This window comes from Musca autumnalis, unplaced genomic scaffold (assembly GCF_047663935.1).
Source record: "Musca autumnalis isolate F117 unplaced genomic scaffold, ASM4766393v1 scaffold_3, whole genome shotgun sequence".
Classification (NCBI taxonomy): Eukaryota; Metazoa; Arthropoda; class Insecta; order Diptera; family Muscidae; genus Musca; species Musca autumnalis.
Window position 1 is genome coordinate 145,315,553 of NW_027411866.1, and position 14,867 is coordinate 145,330,419.

A 14,867-nucleotide genomic window follows, 5' to 3' on the forward strand; every position below is an offset into this window, starting at 1 on the left:
ATTTTTTGAGAAACGTGGATTTTTAAAACAAATAATTTTCGAGAAACGTGGATTTAAAAAAAAAATATATTTTTTGAGAAAACTGGATTTTTAAAATTTTTTTTTTGGATTTTTGAAAAAATATTTTTTGAGACGTGGATTTTTTAAAAAAATATTTTTTGAGAAAACTGGATTTTTAAATTTTTTTTTTTTTTGGATTTTTGAAAAAATATTTTTTGAGAGACGTGGATTTTTTAAAAAAATATTTTTTGAGTGACATGGATTTTTTAAAAAAATATTTTTTGAGAGACGTGGATTTTTAAAAAAAGATATTTTTTGAGAGACGTGGATTTTTTAAAAAAATATTTTTCGAGAAACGTGGATTTAAAAAAAAAATATTTTTTGAGAAACGTGGATTTTTAAAAAAAATATTTTTCGAGAAACGTGGATTTTTAAAAAAAATATTTTTCGAGAAACGTGGATTTTTAAAAAAAATATTTTTCGAGAAACGTGGATTTTAAAAAAAAATATTTTTCGAGAAACGTGGATTTTTAAAAAAAATATTTTTCGAGAAACGTGGATTTTTAAAAAAAATATTTTTCGAGAAACGTGGATTTTAAAAAAAAATATTTTTTGAGAAAACTGGATTTTTAAATTTTTTTTTTTTTTGGATTTTTGAAAAAATATTTTTTGAGAAACTTGGATTTTTGAAAAAATATTTTTTGAGAAACTTGGATTTTTAAAAAAATATTTTTTGAGAAACGTGGATTTTTAAAAAATATTTTTTAAGAAACGTGGATTTTTAAAAAATATTTTTTAAGAAACGTGGATATTTAAAAAAAATATTTTTTAAGAAACGTGGATATTTAAAAAAAAAATATTTTTTGAGAAACGTGGTTTTTACAAAAAAAAAATATTTTTTGAGAAACGTGGATTTTTAAAAAAATATTTTTTGATAAACGTGGATTTAAAAAAAAAATACTTTTTGAGAAACCTGGAATTCTTAAAAAATATTTTTTAAGAAACGTGGATATTTAAAAAAAAAATAATTTTTGAAAAAATATTTTTTGAGAAAATTGGATTTTTAAAAAAAATTTGTTGAGAAGCTTGGATTTTTAAAAAAATATTTTTTGAGAAACGTGGATTTTTAAAAAAAAATATTTAAAAAAAAGATTTTTTTAAGAAACGTGGAATTTTAAAAAAATATTTTTTGAGAAACGTGGATTTTTAAAAAAATATTTTGAGAAACGTGGGTTTTAAAAAAAAATATTTTTTGAGAAACGTGGATTAAAAAAAAAAACTTTTTGAAAAACCTGTAATTTTAAAAAAAAATATTTTTTTATGAAACGTGGATATTTAAAAAAAATAGTTTTTGAGAATCGTGGATATTTAAAAAAAAATAATTTTTGAGAATCATGGATATTTAAAAAAATAATTTTTGAGAAACGTGGATTTAAAAAAATTAAGGGACGTGGATTTAAAAAATTTTAGAGACGATTTTAGAGATTTTTAAAAATATATATTTTAAGGAACGTGGATATTTTAAAAATCTGTTTTGAAAGAATATCAACTTGTATTTTTTAAAAAAATATTTTTTGAAAGAATATCAACGTGTATTTTTTAAAAAAATTTTTTTGAAAGAAAGTGTTTTTTTTTAGACTATTTTTTTTGGAGGGATCATCAACGTGGATTTAAAAAAAAATATTTTTTGAAAGAATATCAACGTGTATTTTTTAAGGATATTTTTGAGGGATCGTCAACGTGTATTTATAAAAAAATATTTTTTGAGATACCATTCAACTATTTTTCAAGGACGGGGATGTTTGTAAAATATTTTTTCAGAGACCTAAATTTTTTTTAAAAATATTTTTTCTGATACTTAAATATTTTTAAAAATATGCTTTCGGGACATAGACTTTTTTAAAAAATGTTTTCTGGAACGTGGATTTTTTTAAATACTTTCTCAGGGACGTGGATTTTTTTTATATTTTCTCAGGGACATGGATTTTTAAATATTTTCTTAGGAACGTGGATATAAAAAAAATTAGGGACGTGGGTTTAACAAAAATGTAGGGGCGTGGATTATTTTGAAAATATTTTTTGGATTTAAAAAATAAGGACGGGGATTATTTTAAAAATATTTTGGATTTAAAAAAACAAAAACCTGGATTATTTAAAAATATTTTTGGATTAACAAAACTAGGGACGGGGATTATTATAAAACTATTTCTGGATTAAAAAAATTAGGGACGTGGATTTAAAAAATGTAGAGGCGTGGATTATTTTTTTTTTTTTTTTGGATTTCAAAAATATTTTTGGATTAACAAAATTAGAGACGGGGATAATTATAAAAATATTTCTGGATTAAAAAAATAGGGACTGGGATTATTATAAAAATATTTTTGGATTTTTTAAAAAAATATTTTAAGGCACCTGGATTGAAGAACTTGTATTTTATTTTTTTAAAAGTTTTTTTTTTTAAGTATTTTCTGAAGAAATCAATTTTTTTATAGAATATTTTTGAGCGATGTAAAATTTTTAAAAAATATTTTTTGAGGGACGTTAGTTTATTTTTTGTTTATTTATTTATTTTTTTTTTCTTGTCTAAAACCACTGTACACCAATAGACCACACTGCAAATGCTTCTTTATGATGTTTGCATTCCGAAATATAATCTTTTGTTTTTTTTTACCTTTTATCTCTTATTTTATGAACATCATCGATTCATGGCCATCATCTGGATGTCTGGCTTCTGGTTGCATTTCGTGCTCTTCCTCTACATCATCATCCTTAACGCCAAACACCGACAATCCAACAGGCGGCTATGCCAAATTCACTGGCCTAAAAACATACAATAAGCAATTGAAAACTATGATTGCTATTGGTGGCTGGAATGAGGCATCCACACGCTTTTCACCCCTGGTTGCTAGCGCCGAACGTAGACAAAAGTTCATTAAGAATATTCTAAAGTTTTTGCGACAAAATCATTTCGATGGTATCGATTTGGATTGGGAATACCCGGCCCATCGTACTGGTGGTCGTCCACAAGATAGAGAAAATTATGCACAGTTTGTACAAGAATTGCGGGCGGAATTTGAACGTGAAGCTGAAAAGACCGGACGTCCACGTTTGCTATTGACAATGGCTGTGCCAGCGGGTATTGAATACATTGAAAAGGGTTATGATATACCAAAGTTGAATAAGTATTTGGATTGGTTCAATTTGTTGTCATACGATTTTCATGCTTCAACGGAACCTTCGGTTAATCATCATGCTCCGCTGTATTCATTGGAAGAAGAGTCGGAATATAATTATGATGCTGAATTGAATATTGTAAGTACAACAAAAATTTCATTGTGCAAGAAGTTTTATTAATTGCAAATATTTAATTTTCCGTTTGTGTTGCAGGACTACTCGGTTAAATTCTATTTAAATGCTGGTGCTGATCGTGATAAGCTGGTTTTGGGTATCCCCACCTATGGCCGTTCATTTACTTTGATTAATGAAGAAAGTACTGAGATTGGTGCTCCCTCAGAGGGTCCTGGTGAACAGGGTGATGCCACACGTGAAAAGGGTTATTTGGCATACTATGAAATTTGCCAAAATATCAAAGAAGATCCTGAGTGGACTGTGGTCCAACCAAATCCCAATGCTGTTGGTCCCTATGCCTATCGTCGCAATCAATGGGTCGGCTATGATGATGAAGCTATTGTCCGTAAGAAGGCCCAATATGTGGTGGATAACGGCTTGGGTGGTATTATGTTCTGGGCCATTGATAACGATGATTTCCGTGGAACATGTACTGGCAAGGCATATCCTTTGATTGAAGCTGCCAAGGAGGCAATGTTGGATGCTTTAGGGTAAGTAAGATTTTTGTTTTAAAAATAGAAAGGTGGCCTTTTTAGAGAGACGAAGGCAAAAACAGACTTCTTTCATTAGAAGTTTCAAAAAGGAACTAAATTTTGTATAAAACGCTCCATATTTCGAATTTACATCGAATAAGCTTTTCGAAAAGGATGTTAGTAGGGTAAATATGGAGACGCAGGCAAAGGCGTTATTACACTATTTACGTAATTACACTACGGTCATAGTAAGAAGCGTTGTAACACTTACCAAATTAGGCAGTACTTTATTGTTATCCTAGGCACCATACATATTTGCCAATCTAAAAAACATTACCAACCTATTAAAACACTTCCAGAGGATTAGCAATATGGTCATAGACCAGAACCCAGTGCCAGAAAATATGTTCATCATTCCTTAGACATGAATCTACGATCCAATGTTCGCATGGATGTTCACGTTTAGAGGTCGCGTTTGTCAAAGCAACACAAGTGGATTGTTAAAGAATTTTTAAAGACTATTTTTAGGTACCGTTAAAGCAATAAACGTGGATTTTTTAATAGAATATTTTTGGGGCACCGTTAAAGCAATAAACGAGGATTTTTTAAAGAATATTTTTGAGGAAACTTTAGATCAATAAACGTACAATTTTTAAAGAATATTTTTGAAGCACCACTAAAGCAATAAACGTGGATTTTTTAAAGAATATTTATGAGGCACAGCTGGATATTTTAAAGAATATTTTTGAGACACCTTTGAAGCAATAAACGCGGATTTTTTAAAGAATATTTTTGAAGCACCACTAAAGCAATAAACGTGGATTTTTTAAAGAATATTTATGAGGCACAGCTGGATATTTTAAAGAATATTTTTGAGACACCTTTGAAGCAATAAACGTGGATTTTTATTGAATATTTTTGAGGCACCATTAAAGCACTAAACGTGGATTTTTTAAAGAATATTTTTGAGGCACCATTAAAGCACTAAACGTGGATTTTTTAAAGAACATTTTTGACGCAATAAACGTAGACTTTTTAAAGAATATTTTTGAGGCACAGTTAAAGCAATAAACGTGGATTTTTTAAAGAATATTTTTGAGGCAATAAACGTAGACTTTTTAAAGAATATTTTTGAGGCAATAAACGTAGACTTTTTAAAGAATATTTTTGAGGCAATAAACGTAGACTTTTTAAAGAATATTTTTGAGGCAATAAACGTAGACTTTTTAAAGAATATTTTTGAAGCACCACTAAAGCAATAAACGTGGATTTTTTAAAGAATATTTATGAGGCACAGCTGGATATTTTAAAGAATATTTTTGAGGCACCGTTAAAGCAACAAACGTAGACTTTTTAAAGAATATTTTTGAAGCACCACTAAAGCAATAAACGTGGATTTTTTAAAGAATATTTATGAGGCACAGCTGGATATTTTAAAGAATATTTTTGAGACACCTTTGAAGCAATAAACGTGGATTTTTATTGAATATTTTTGAGGCACCATTAAAGCACTAAACGTGGATTTTTTAAAGAATATTTTTGAGGCACCATTAAAGCACTAAACGTGGATTTTTTAAAGAACATTTTTGACGCAATAAACGTAGACTTTTTAAAGAATATTTTTGAGGCAATAAACGTAGACTTTTTAAAGAATATTTTGGAGGCAATAAACGCAGACTTTTTAAAGAATATTTTTGAGGCAATACACGTAGACTTTTTAATGAATATTTTAGAGGCGCCATTAAGGCAATAAACGTGGATTTTTTAAAGACTATTTTAGAGGCGCCATTAAGGCAATAAACGTGGATTTTTTAAAGACAATTTTAGAGGCGCCATTAAGGCAATAAACGTGGATTTTTTAAAGACTATTTTAGAGGCGCCATTAAGGCAATAAACGTGGATTTTTTAAAGACTATTTTAGAGGCGCCATTAAGGCAATAAACGTGGATTTTTTAAAGATTATTTTAGAGGCGCCATTAAGGCAATAAACGTGGATTTTTTAAAGACAATTTTAGAGGCGCCATTAAGGCAATAAACGTGGATTTTTTAAAGACTATTTTAGAGGCGCCATTAAGGCAATAAACGTGGATTTTTTAAAGACTATTTTAGAGGCGCCATTAAGGCAATAAACGTGGATTTTTTAAAGACTATTTTAGAGGCGCCATTAAGGCAATAAACGTGGATTTTTTAAAGACTATTTTAGAGGCGCCATTAAGGCAATAAACGTGGATTTTTTAAAGACTATTTTAGTGGCGCCATTAAGGCAATAAACGTGGATTTTTTAAAGACTATTTTAGAGGCGCCATTAAGGCAATAAACGTGGATTTTTTAAAGACAATTTTAGAGGCGCCATTAAGGCAATAAACGTGGATTTTTTAAAGACTATTTTAGAGGCGCCATTAAGGCAATAAACGTGGATTTTTTAAAGACTATTTTAGAGGCGCCATTAAGGCAATAAACGTGGATTTTTTAAAGACTATTTTAGAGGCGCCATTAAGGCAATAAACGTGGATTTTTTAAAGACTATTTTAGAGGCGCCATTAAGGCAATAAACGTGGATTTTTTAAAGACTATTTTAGAGGCGCCATTAAGGCAATAAACGTGGATTTTTTAAAGACTATTTTAGAGGCGCCATTAAGGCAATAAACGTGGATTTTTTAAAGACTATTTTAGAGGCGCCATTAAGGCAATAAACGTGGATTTTTTAAAGACTATTTTAGAGGCGCCATTAAGGCAATAAACGTGGATTTTTTAAAGACTATTTTAGAGGCGCCATTAAGGCAATAAACGTGGATTTTTTAAAGACTATTTTAGAGGCGCCATTAAGGCAATAAACGTGGATTTTTTAAAGACTATTTTAGAGGCGCCATTAAGGCAATAAACGTGGATTTGTTAAAGACTATTTTAGAGGCGCCATTAAGGCAATAAACGTGGATTTTTTAGAGATTATTTCAGGCAAAATAGAGACCTATAGAAGACAATTAGGGTAAAATTCAGACATACAGAGGACATTAAGGCAAAGTTCAGACCTATACAGACAATTGAGGCAAAATTCAGAACTCGAAAACAACATTCTTCAGTTCTTCTATCTTTTAAAGAAATATTTTTAAGAGATCATCAGGCTATCAGGATTTGTAGCACCAACCAAATCAGTTATTTAATTACCAAGGCATTTGCTTGTTATCCTGGACACAAACCTCACGTACGTACTTACCACTTTAAAATAACATTGCCAACCTATTGAAACATTTACTGAGAATTATAAACCATAAACCTTTGCTAGAAAAATGGGTTCACCAGACCCTAGACATGAATCTTCTAACAAGTTTTCGTACAAATATTCTCCTCTTTAATAAATTCCGCCTGTCAACCATCACTTTCTCTGCCTTTTTTCCCCTTTTAGCTTTGGTATTAATGAAGTTTCCAAACCAAGTGCACCACAAAAACCATCCCGCGGTAGAAGTCGTGAAAATACCTCATCAACTCGCAATAAAATTGAGGCCACGGAACATAAACTGACCTATGCTGAACGCAAGGCTGCGGGAAAACGTACTGGCAGCGGTACACAGGCTACACGTCAACGGGTACAACAGTCAACAACTACAACCACAACTATAGCTCCCAAGGCTGTGAGATTGACCGAAGCTGAAGGTTCATCATTGTATATTGGAGGCCGGACTACAACACCACCACCACCAACAACACCTGATCCAGGAACTGGTATGTTATACTCAAAGAAAAACAAACTGGCATCTATATACAAATTAATAACAATTTGTTCTCTTTCCTCAGATTTCAAATGCGAAGAAGAAGGTTTCTTCCAACATCCACGTGATTGCAAGAAATACTATTGGTGTTTGGACAGTGGTCCATCGGGATTGGGTATTGTGGCCCATCAATTTACTTGTCCCTCCGGCTTGTATTTCAATCCAGCAGCTGATTCTTGTGATTTTGCCCGTAATGTACCTTGCAAGACGAAAAAGTAAGGCACCTCAACATTTCCAGGGTTTAAATGAAATGACTAATTTCCATTATTTAACTTTCAGATCGACCACTGCGGCTCCAGTAACTGCAGCACCCACAACCAGGACTACCACCACCACACCCCGACCCAGTCGTGTTACTGCTGCCCTTAATCGCAATTCTCTCTTCCGCACATCAACTACCACCACCACAACTACTGAGGCACCCGAATATGAAGAATACGAAGAAGATGAAGAAGAGCAACATGCCACCTCAGGCAAACATCATGCCGACAAAGATGCCGAAGAAGATCCTAAAGTTATCAAGGAACTCATTGAGTTGATACGCAAGGTAGGAGGTATTGAAGAATTGGAAAAACACTTGTTACGCAAAGATGACGGCACCATAGCCATTAAGTCGAGCAGCAGCTCCAGTAGTAGTAGTGGTAGTAGCAGTAGTTCCTCCGTAACCACCACACCGCCCAGCATTAGTAAATCACTGTACGACAAAGTATTGAGCAAACCCAATGCCATTAATTCCATACGCAATAGTTTGCGTTCCACCAGTAGTAATTCGTTCCGTACTAAAACCCAAACTAAAACCGTTTCCACCACCACTAATGACGAGAGTGAGGAAGATGAATTGTTGTCCGAGGAAACGGATGCCAGAAATGCTGGAAGTAGCTCAACATCGGCCTATAATAAATATTCTTCCGTCGTAAGAGGTAACAGTCGTCAAGGACCACAGAATGAGGGCATTGATAAATTGACTGAATCCGAGGGATTCCTTAAGGAAAAGAAACAATATACTACCATTACACGCAATCGTGGTAGCCAGAAATCATCACGTTCGGAAATTGAAGCTGAAGATGAGGATGCTGAATTGGAAGTGGTTGCAAAACCGGAAGAAGAAGATGAAGTAGAAAAATCATCAAGACGTCCATCGACCGGTTCAACATTGACTTATTCGACAATACGCCGCACCAAACCAACTACCCAAGCCACAACAGATGCCGAAGAAGAAGAAGATGAGGAAGCGGTGGTTGAAGAGAAAGAAGTCAGTGAAAAGAAACAATATAGCACATTGAATCGTAATCGTTCAAGAGTTGGCAGCACCACCACATCGGAACCCGAAACCAGTGAAGTTACTTCAGGATCTACAAGGTAAGCTGAAAAGAAATGTGAATGGAAATAACGTTTTAATATCATGAGAGAGAGTGTTTTTATTAGAAGAAAGCTTTGTGAATACATTTTTGTATTGGGTTTATCATATTTTCCTAACGAAAAACTTTCTCTGACCTTGGTGACTGACTGAAATTTATAGCAGCAAGCCACATTTAATCCTTGAATTTTCAATAGTACAGCATTTGTAATCGGTGACCTATCGTTTTCAAAGGCCTTTGCATATATGTATATTATAAAACGCTTGTAATAATTACTTCACGGCGAAATCGCCGATGCATCAGCAAGGTTTTGCTCTTCCGTTTAATGTAGTCGATAAAACGATAACTCTCGAACGGAGCAACCGATTCACTCCTTCCGGTACCTCATATACAAAAGTTCGAAAATGTTCGGAAAATTTGTGCGCACGATAACTCTTGAAGGGAGTAACCGATTTGGCAATTTGTACATCGCGAAAGTTCCACTAGACTTAGATAAAGTTTAAATATGGACTAGTCGGTCCACTCCTTCGGGTACCTCGCACACAAAATTTCGGAAAAGTTCAGTTTAGGACCTGCTATCGAATCGCTTCGATTTTTGTTGTAGCAACTTGTATTCGCTGTCCCCCATACGACGGTACAAGTTTCATAAGGGGCAAGTCCATACTTCCTGAGGAAATAGCCTGAAGGGTGCAAAAAACCCCTATGACACCGGGTTTAGTGATTGGAGCGCAAGATAAAACTCGAACGGCAGATCCGTTCGGTCCACAATTTGGCCTTCGTAATATTTTGTCCAAACATAGTTTAAGTTCGAAGATAAACCATGTCGGTCCACTCCTTCGGTTACCTCCATCACAAAAATTCAAAAATCTTCGGAAAAAATATGCGCACGATAACTCTTGAAGGGAGTGACTGATGTAATCCATACTCTGCACATCCTAATATATCTACCAGATATAGATCAGGTTCGAATATGGACTATATTTGTGCACTCCTTTGGGTACCTTCCATACAAAATTTCGGATAAGTTCACTTTAAGACCTGCTTTCTCATCACTTTGATTTTTGTTGAAGAGATTTGCATTCACTACCTCCATTACGACGGTAAAAGTTTTTTTAGGAGCAGATCCATATTTCTTGGGAAAACATCCCGAAAGGTGTAAAAAGCCCTATGTCACCATATGTGGCTCTCGAACTGTTCTACCGATTTGGTGCAACATTTGGCCTTCGTCATATTTTATCCAAACTTAGTTTCATGGGGCAACACCGGTCCCCAAGTTCCGGTACTTCTCCCCAATATTTAAAAAATGTCACTAAAATGTTAGGATGATATCACTTGAATGGTGCAATCAATTCGGTCCAAACTTTGGATCTCCTAATATTTTGTCAAAATTTAGTATAACTTCTAAAATGGCCCATATCGGTTCTCCGTAAGGGTACCTCCCCCACAAAAGTTCAACATTTGTGTTAATTCCTAATCCACATTTTTGTCGGAAAGTTGAAATGTTGAAAAAGGGCCACAAAATGCTGATGAAAGTTTCAATTCACATTGGCTGAGGGTCTGTCGGCAAAGCCGACTGACACCTTTTTACTTGGTTAATATATAGTATACCTCTTGGTAATTAGTTGTAGATTAAGTAAAAACTGTGGAGGTGCACGCAAAAGCGTTATTACACCTCGATCATATTAGAACGACAGCGATGTAACACTAACAAAATAGTTCTTAAATTACCACTAGACGGAGCTAGATTATTATCTAAGGCACAAACCTCACACGCATCGGTACTAATCTTAAAGAACATAGCCAACCTATTGAAACACTTCATAAGAATATTTTTAAGCCTCGTTTAGAATCTATAGCGTAGGACATTGTTAAAGAAACAAGTCTTGAGGGATCATCAAACTTAGAAACATGGATTTTTAAAAACATATTTTAATGGATTATCAGGTCTGAAAACCTGGATTGCATAGAGAATATTTTTGAGGGATTATGAGACCTATAAACGTGGATTTTTAAAAAATATTTTTTTAAAGAATCACAACACATTAGTTTTTAATCGCCCATAGATGGCGTTAGATTGTTATCCTAAGCACAAACCTTACGTACATACTTGCCGTTCTAAAATAACACTGAAAAACCTGTAGAAGAATGTTCTTAGACAAGTATATCTAGATTTTCCCTACAAGCAGACCATTGCGAATGACGTTTTCCTACAGGAAACATTTCTCACACTCCTCGAGAGATTTTTTAGTTTCGAAAAATGTTTTTATTGAATTCCATACTTGGTTTAGATATGGCGATAAAGAAGAAATCGAAATAAAAAAACCAGGAATTTTATTTTAGGAATTTTAAATGAATGGGCCTAATAAACGCTTCTTAGGTTAGCGACCGAGACAAAAACACTTTTAAAGGGAAGGTCACAGTCATGGATACTGAGAGTGCCTTTCTAGACAAACGTTTTTGGTGTTTTCAATTACGTCACCATAAAAACTCTACTTAAGATGCACCAAAAGGTTTCATGTACCTCAGTTTAGAATGTTTCAATTGGATTTCATCCTCCGAAAACCAGAACAATTTCAAAAAAAAAAATCAACGATTTTTTAATTGCACATTTGGAATTTATAAGTGACTAAGGCTAAAAGAAGGGTAATTCTGGTGACACATAAGAAACCTCTCTTAAAGGGAAGGTTACTGTGGTAGATATGGTGACATTGACATGACATTTGTGTGTTGGATATCGACACTAGCGCCATCCAGTGTGATTTTGGCCAGTTTCTTCACATACACACTTTCTTAAGGAAACTGTTTTGTACGGACCTGATGCATCAGGCAACAAATTTTTCTCAGTTCCGAGAATTTTCAGTACCTGTGCTCAGAATTTCTCTGTTGGATTACTAGGGCATTCGTGACGACATAGAGGACGTTCAGACTACAGGTCCCTGAAGCTAATAAACGCTTCACTTAAAGTGGGGAAGGGAAGATCACTGTTATGAATGTTGTGAGTGCCTTATAGACAAAGGGTTCATGTCTGGGATATCAATAGCAGCACCATCTAAAGGTATAATCATCAACTGATTCTCGAAACAAAAACTGTATTTCAGAAAGCAGTTTTGTATGGAAGAGATGCCTCAGGCACTTGGTGTTGACGTTTCTAATAAAAATTAAGGAAAATAAGGCAGAGATTTTTGCTCAGTTGCTTTCCTGAAAAAATGTTGAGTAGCAACTTCAAACTTTGTTAGAACCATTTAAATAGTTTCTGGGATTTACGACAGAAGATATGTGCCATGAATATGTAGATCATTATGAAAATAAGGTGTGAATCTTGGGAATAAAAAGCGTCATCTAATAAAAACGTTTGTATCGTACAAATACCATATGTAAGCAGATTTTGTACATCTTCAGCATAGTACTTTTTGCTCCAAAAAACTGTTCCAGCTGTTTGAAAATTGATATCTTCTTAACCAACTACAAAAGCAACATCAAAAGAGAAAAATAACTTTAAAAAACCCAAGACCCTCAGCTACTTGGGTTAAGATTTTCCCACAAACAATTGCATTCACCTTTTAAAGAATGGCTGTTTCCTCAGATTCTTGAATTTCTGCTGTAGGGTATATAGAATTTTTAGCTCGTAAGAAAAATGTTAAGTTATTCAAGTATTGTAAGCTTATCTTGAGTCCTCCCAGTTGCATAATATTTTTGTGTTGGATTACGATAAAAGTGTCATCTAACACAATTCGTCTTGGCCATCGCATTGCTGTAAAAATTTTTCAATTCACCTATCGAAGAAAAAAGTGTTTTTCAAAAAAAAAAAAAAAACAACTTTGTGGAGGTTATTTTTTCAAGGGATAACCAGTTAAGTGACTTGGATGTGACGATAATTATATAAGGTTTGTGCCTTGGTTATCGACAAAAGCGACGATAAAAGTGTCATCTAAGACAATTCGTCTTGGCCATCGCATGCTGTACAAACTTTTCAATTCACTTATCGAAGAAAAAATGTTTAAAAAAGCCAACTTCTTGGAGGTTATTTTTCAAGGGAAACCCGGTTAAGTGACTTGGATATGACGATGATTATATAAGGTTTGCGCCTTGGTTATCGACAAAAGCGTCGTATAGAATAATCAGCTATAAAATCAAACATTAATGTCTTGGATATCGACAGAAACCACATCTAATGGAAATTACTGGAACTACTTGAGTGATTTTCGTTTGTTTCATCCCTTCTTAGGCAGATATTTGTATTGAAAACATTAACCACGTCTTCATGAAGAAACCTTTCTCATAAAAATAATTCAGAGTTAAATTTTTTTCGCAAAAAAACTTACCCACACACTTGAGCAATACCTTACAAGAATATGTGACTTGGATAATGTTTGTGTCTTGGGTATCGACAAAGACGTCATCTATTAGAATCTAATGGAACTATTTTAATGCGGTTTTGTCTGTGTCGTCAGCAATACACTACTTAGGTAGACGCTTTTTAGCGAAAAATGTCCAGGCTTTCGAAAAACAAACTTTTCATTTCAATAATTTGTTGGGTATTTGGGCAGCTTTTATTTCTTACATAATAATCCCAGATTCTTCGGAAATACTTTTTCAAGAGAACAACAGTCGATTCACATCTTAGGTTGTGATAAAAGCCCCGTGTAATTGAAACTAGGGATACGCAGACGAAGATTAAAGTCAGTCGATTAGATTTTTCGATTCTTGCCTTCACCTGCAAAGAAGATTTTTCAATTTTTATTGCATATTGTTGTCAAAAGAGGGTGTCATATCAAAACGTATTATATAAAGAATCATGGGTATGAAAATCGAATAATGAGCATGAAAAGTCGACTTTTCAATTTTCTCTATAACCAAAAGACGATTCCGTTTTTTAGACTACTACTAAAGTCTACTTGCCTATCCCTAATTGAAACTCCACAAACTATTTAGTTGGTTTTCATCTATGTCGTCAAAAGTATCTTTTAATAAAAAATATGCGAAGCCCCATGAAGCGAAACTTCCAATAAAAAATAATTCATCAAGGAAACAGGGTAGAATTTTCGGACATGTCTAAAGAACTTTTCATTTGAAAAAGTAAATGATTTTTGTGTGAAGCGTTCCACTTTTCGCGTTTGCATTTCCCACAGAATGTAAATAGGTAAATATGAAGCCGCGTGCAAAGCGTTATTACACTAGGGTTATAGTAAGAAAACGTTGTAACACCGACCAAAATACTTTTTAAATTGTTACTAGGCGGTTTGTAAGGTTTGTGTCTAGACACACATACATAGTTATCAATCTAAAATGACATTGCCAACCTATTAAAACAGTCCATGAAAAATCACATATGTACCCTAGACACGAATCATCTTCTGAATGTTCACGGTTAGAGGTCGCTTTTGTTGGTAATAATTTACTTTGAATATTTCGATGTCCTTTGGTCAATTAATACTATTTCCATATATTAGAGGCCCATGAAAGTACTAGAATTGGTTTTGATGTGTTATTACAACTATCACCTACCTATACAGACCTCTTGTATGTACGAAATCTCATAGGCACAGGCAAAAACTCAGAGAGAAACTGTAAGTCAGTCGGGTAGCTCTATTTCTTTGGAAAAATCTGGCAGACCAATGGAGGAAAATGTAAAACCTGAACTTTTGTTTGAAAAATCACCCAGGCACCAAAATTTTCTAAAAATCATTCATCGAGATACATATATAGTTGTTTGTTTGGTAAACATATCTTCAAGAGAAGAACCAGAATTCTAAAGAATTTTTCATTAATGTCCCGTTCGAGTTGAGCTGAATGGTGGAAGATGTTTTCCAAATAAAAAAGGAATGTCATATTAGGTGTGGAAGTGGCTTCTCTGAAAATGCTTCGATATACCGAAGTTATTACAATATTGCCGTTCCCATCGAACTTTAATTTTTTATTTT

At 33.6% G+C, this 14,867-nt stretch overlaps 1 protein-coding gene across 1 annotated transcript in view; it reads left to right on the plus strand.

Annotated features, from left to right (window-relative positions):
- The window catches only part of LOC141398322 (uncharacterized), a 229,119-nt gene that overhangs the window by 195,484 nt on the left and 18,768 nt on the right, over positions 1–14,867 (plus strand). Inside the window, exons 5-9 of the mRNA XM_073975606.1 lie at positions 2,798–3,312; positions 3,388–3,839; positions 7,225–7,541; positions 7,614–7,803; positions 7,868–8,947. Coding sequence (XP_073831707.1) covers positions 2,798–3,312; positions 3,388–3,839; positions 7,225–7,541; positions 7,614–7,803; positions 7,868–8,947 — 2,554 coding nt within the window. The remainder of the gene's footprint in view (positions 1–2,797; positions 3,313–3,387; positions 3,840–7,224; positions 7,542–7,613; positions 7,804–7,867; positions 8,948–14,867) is intronic.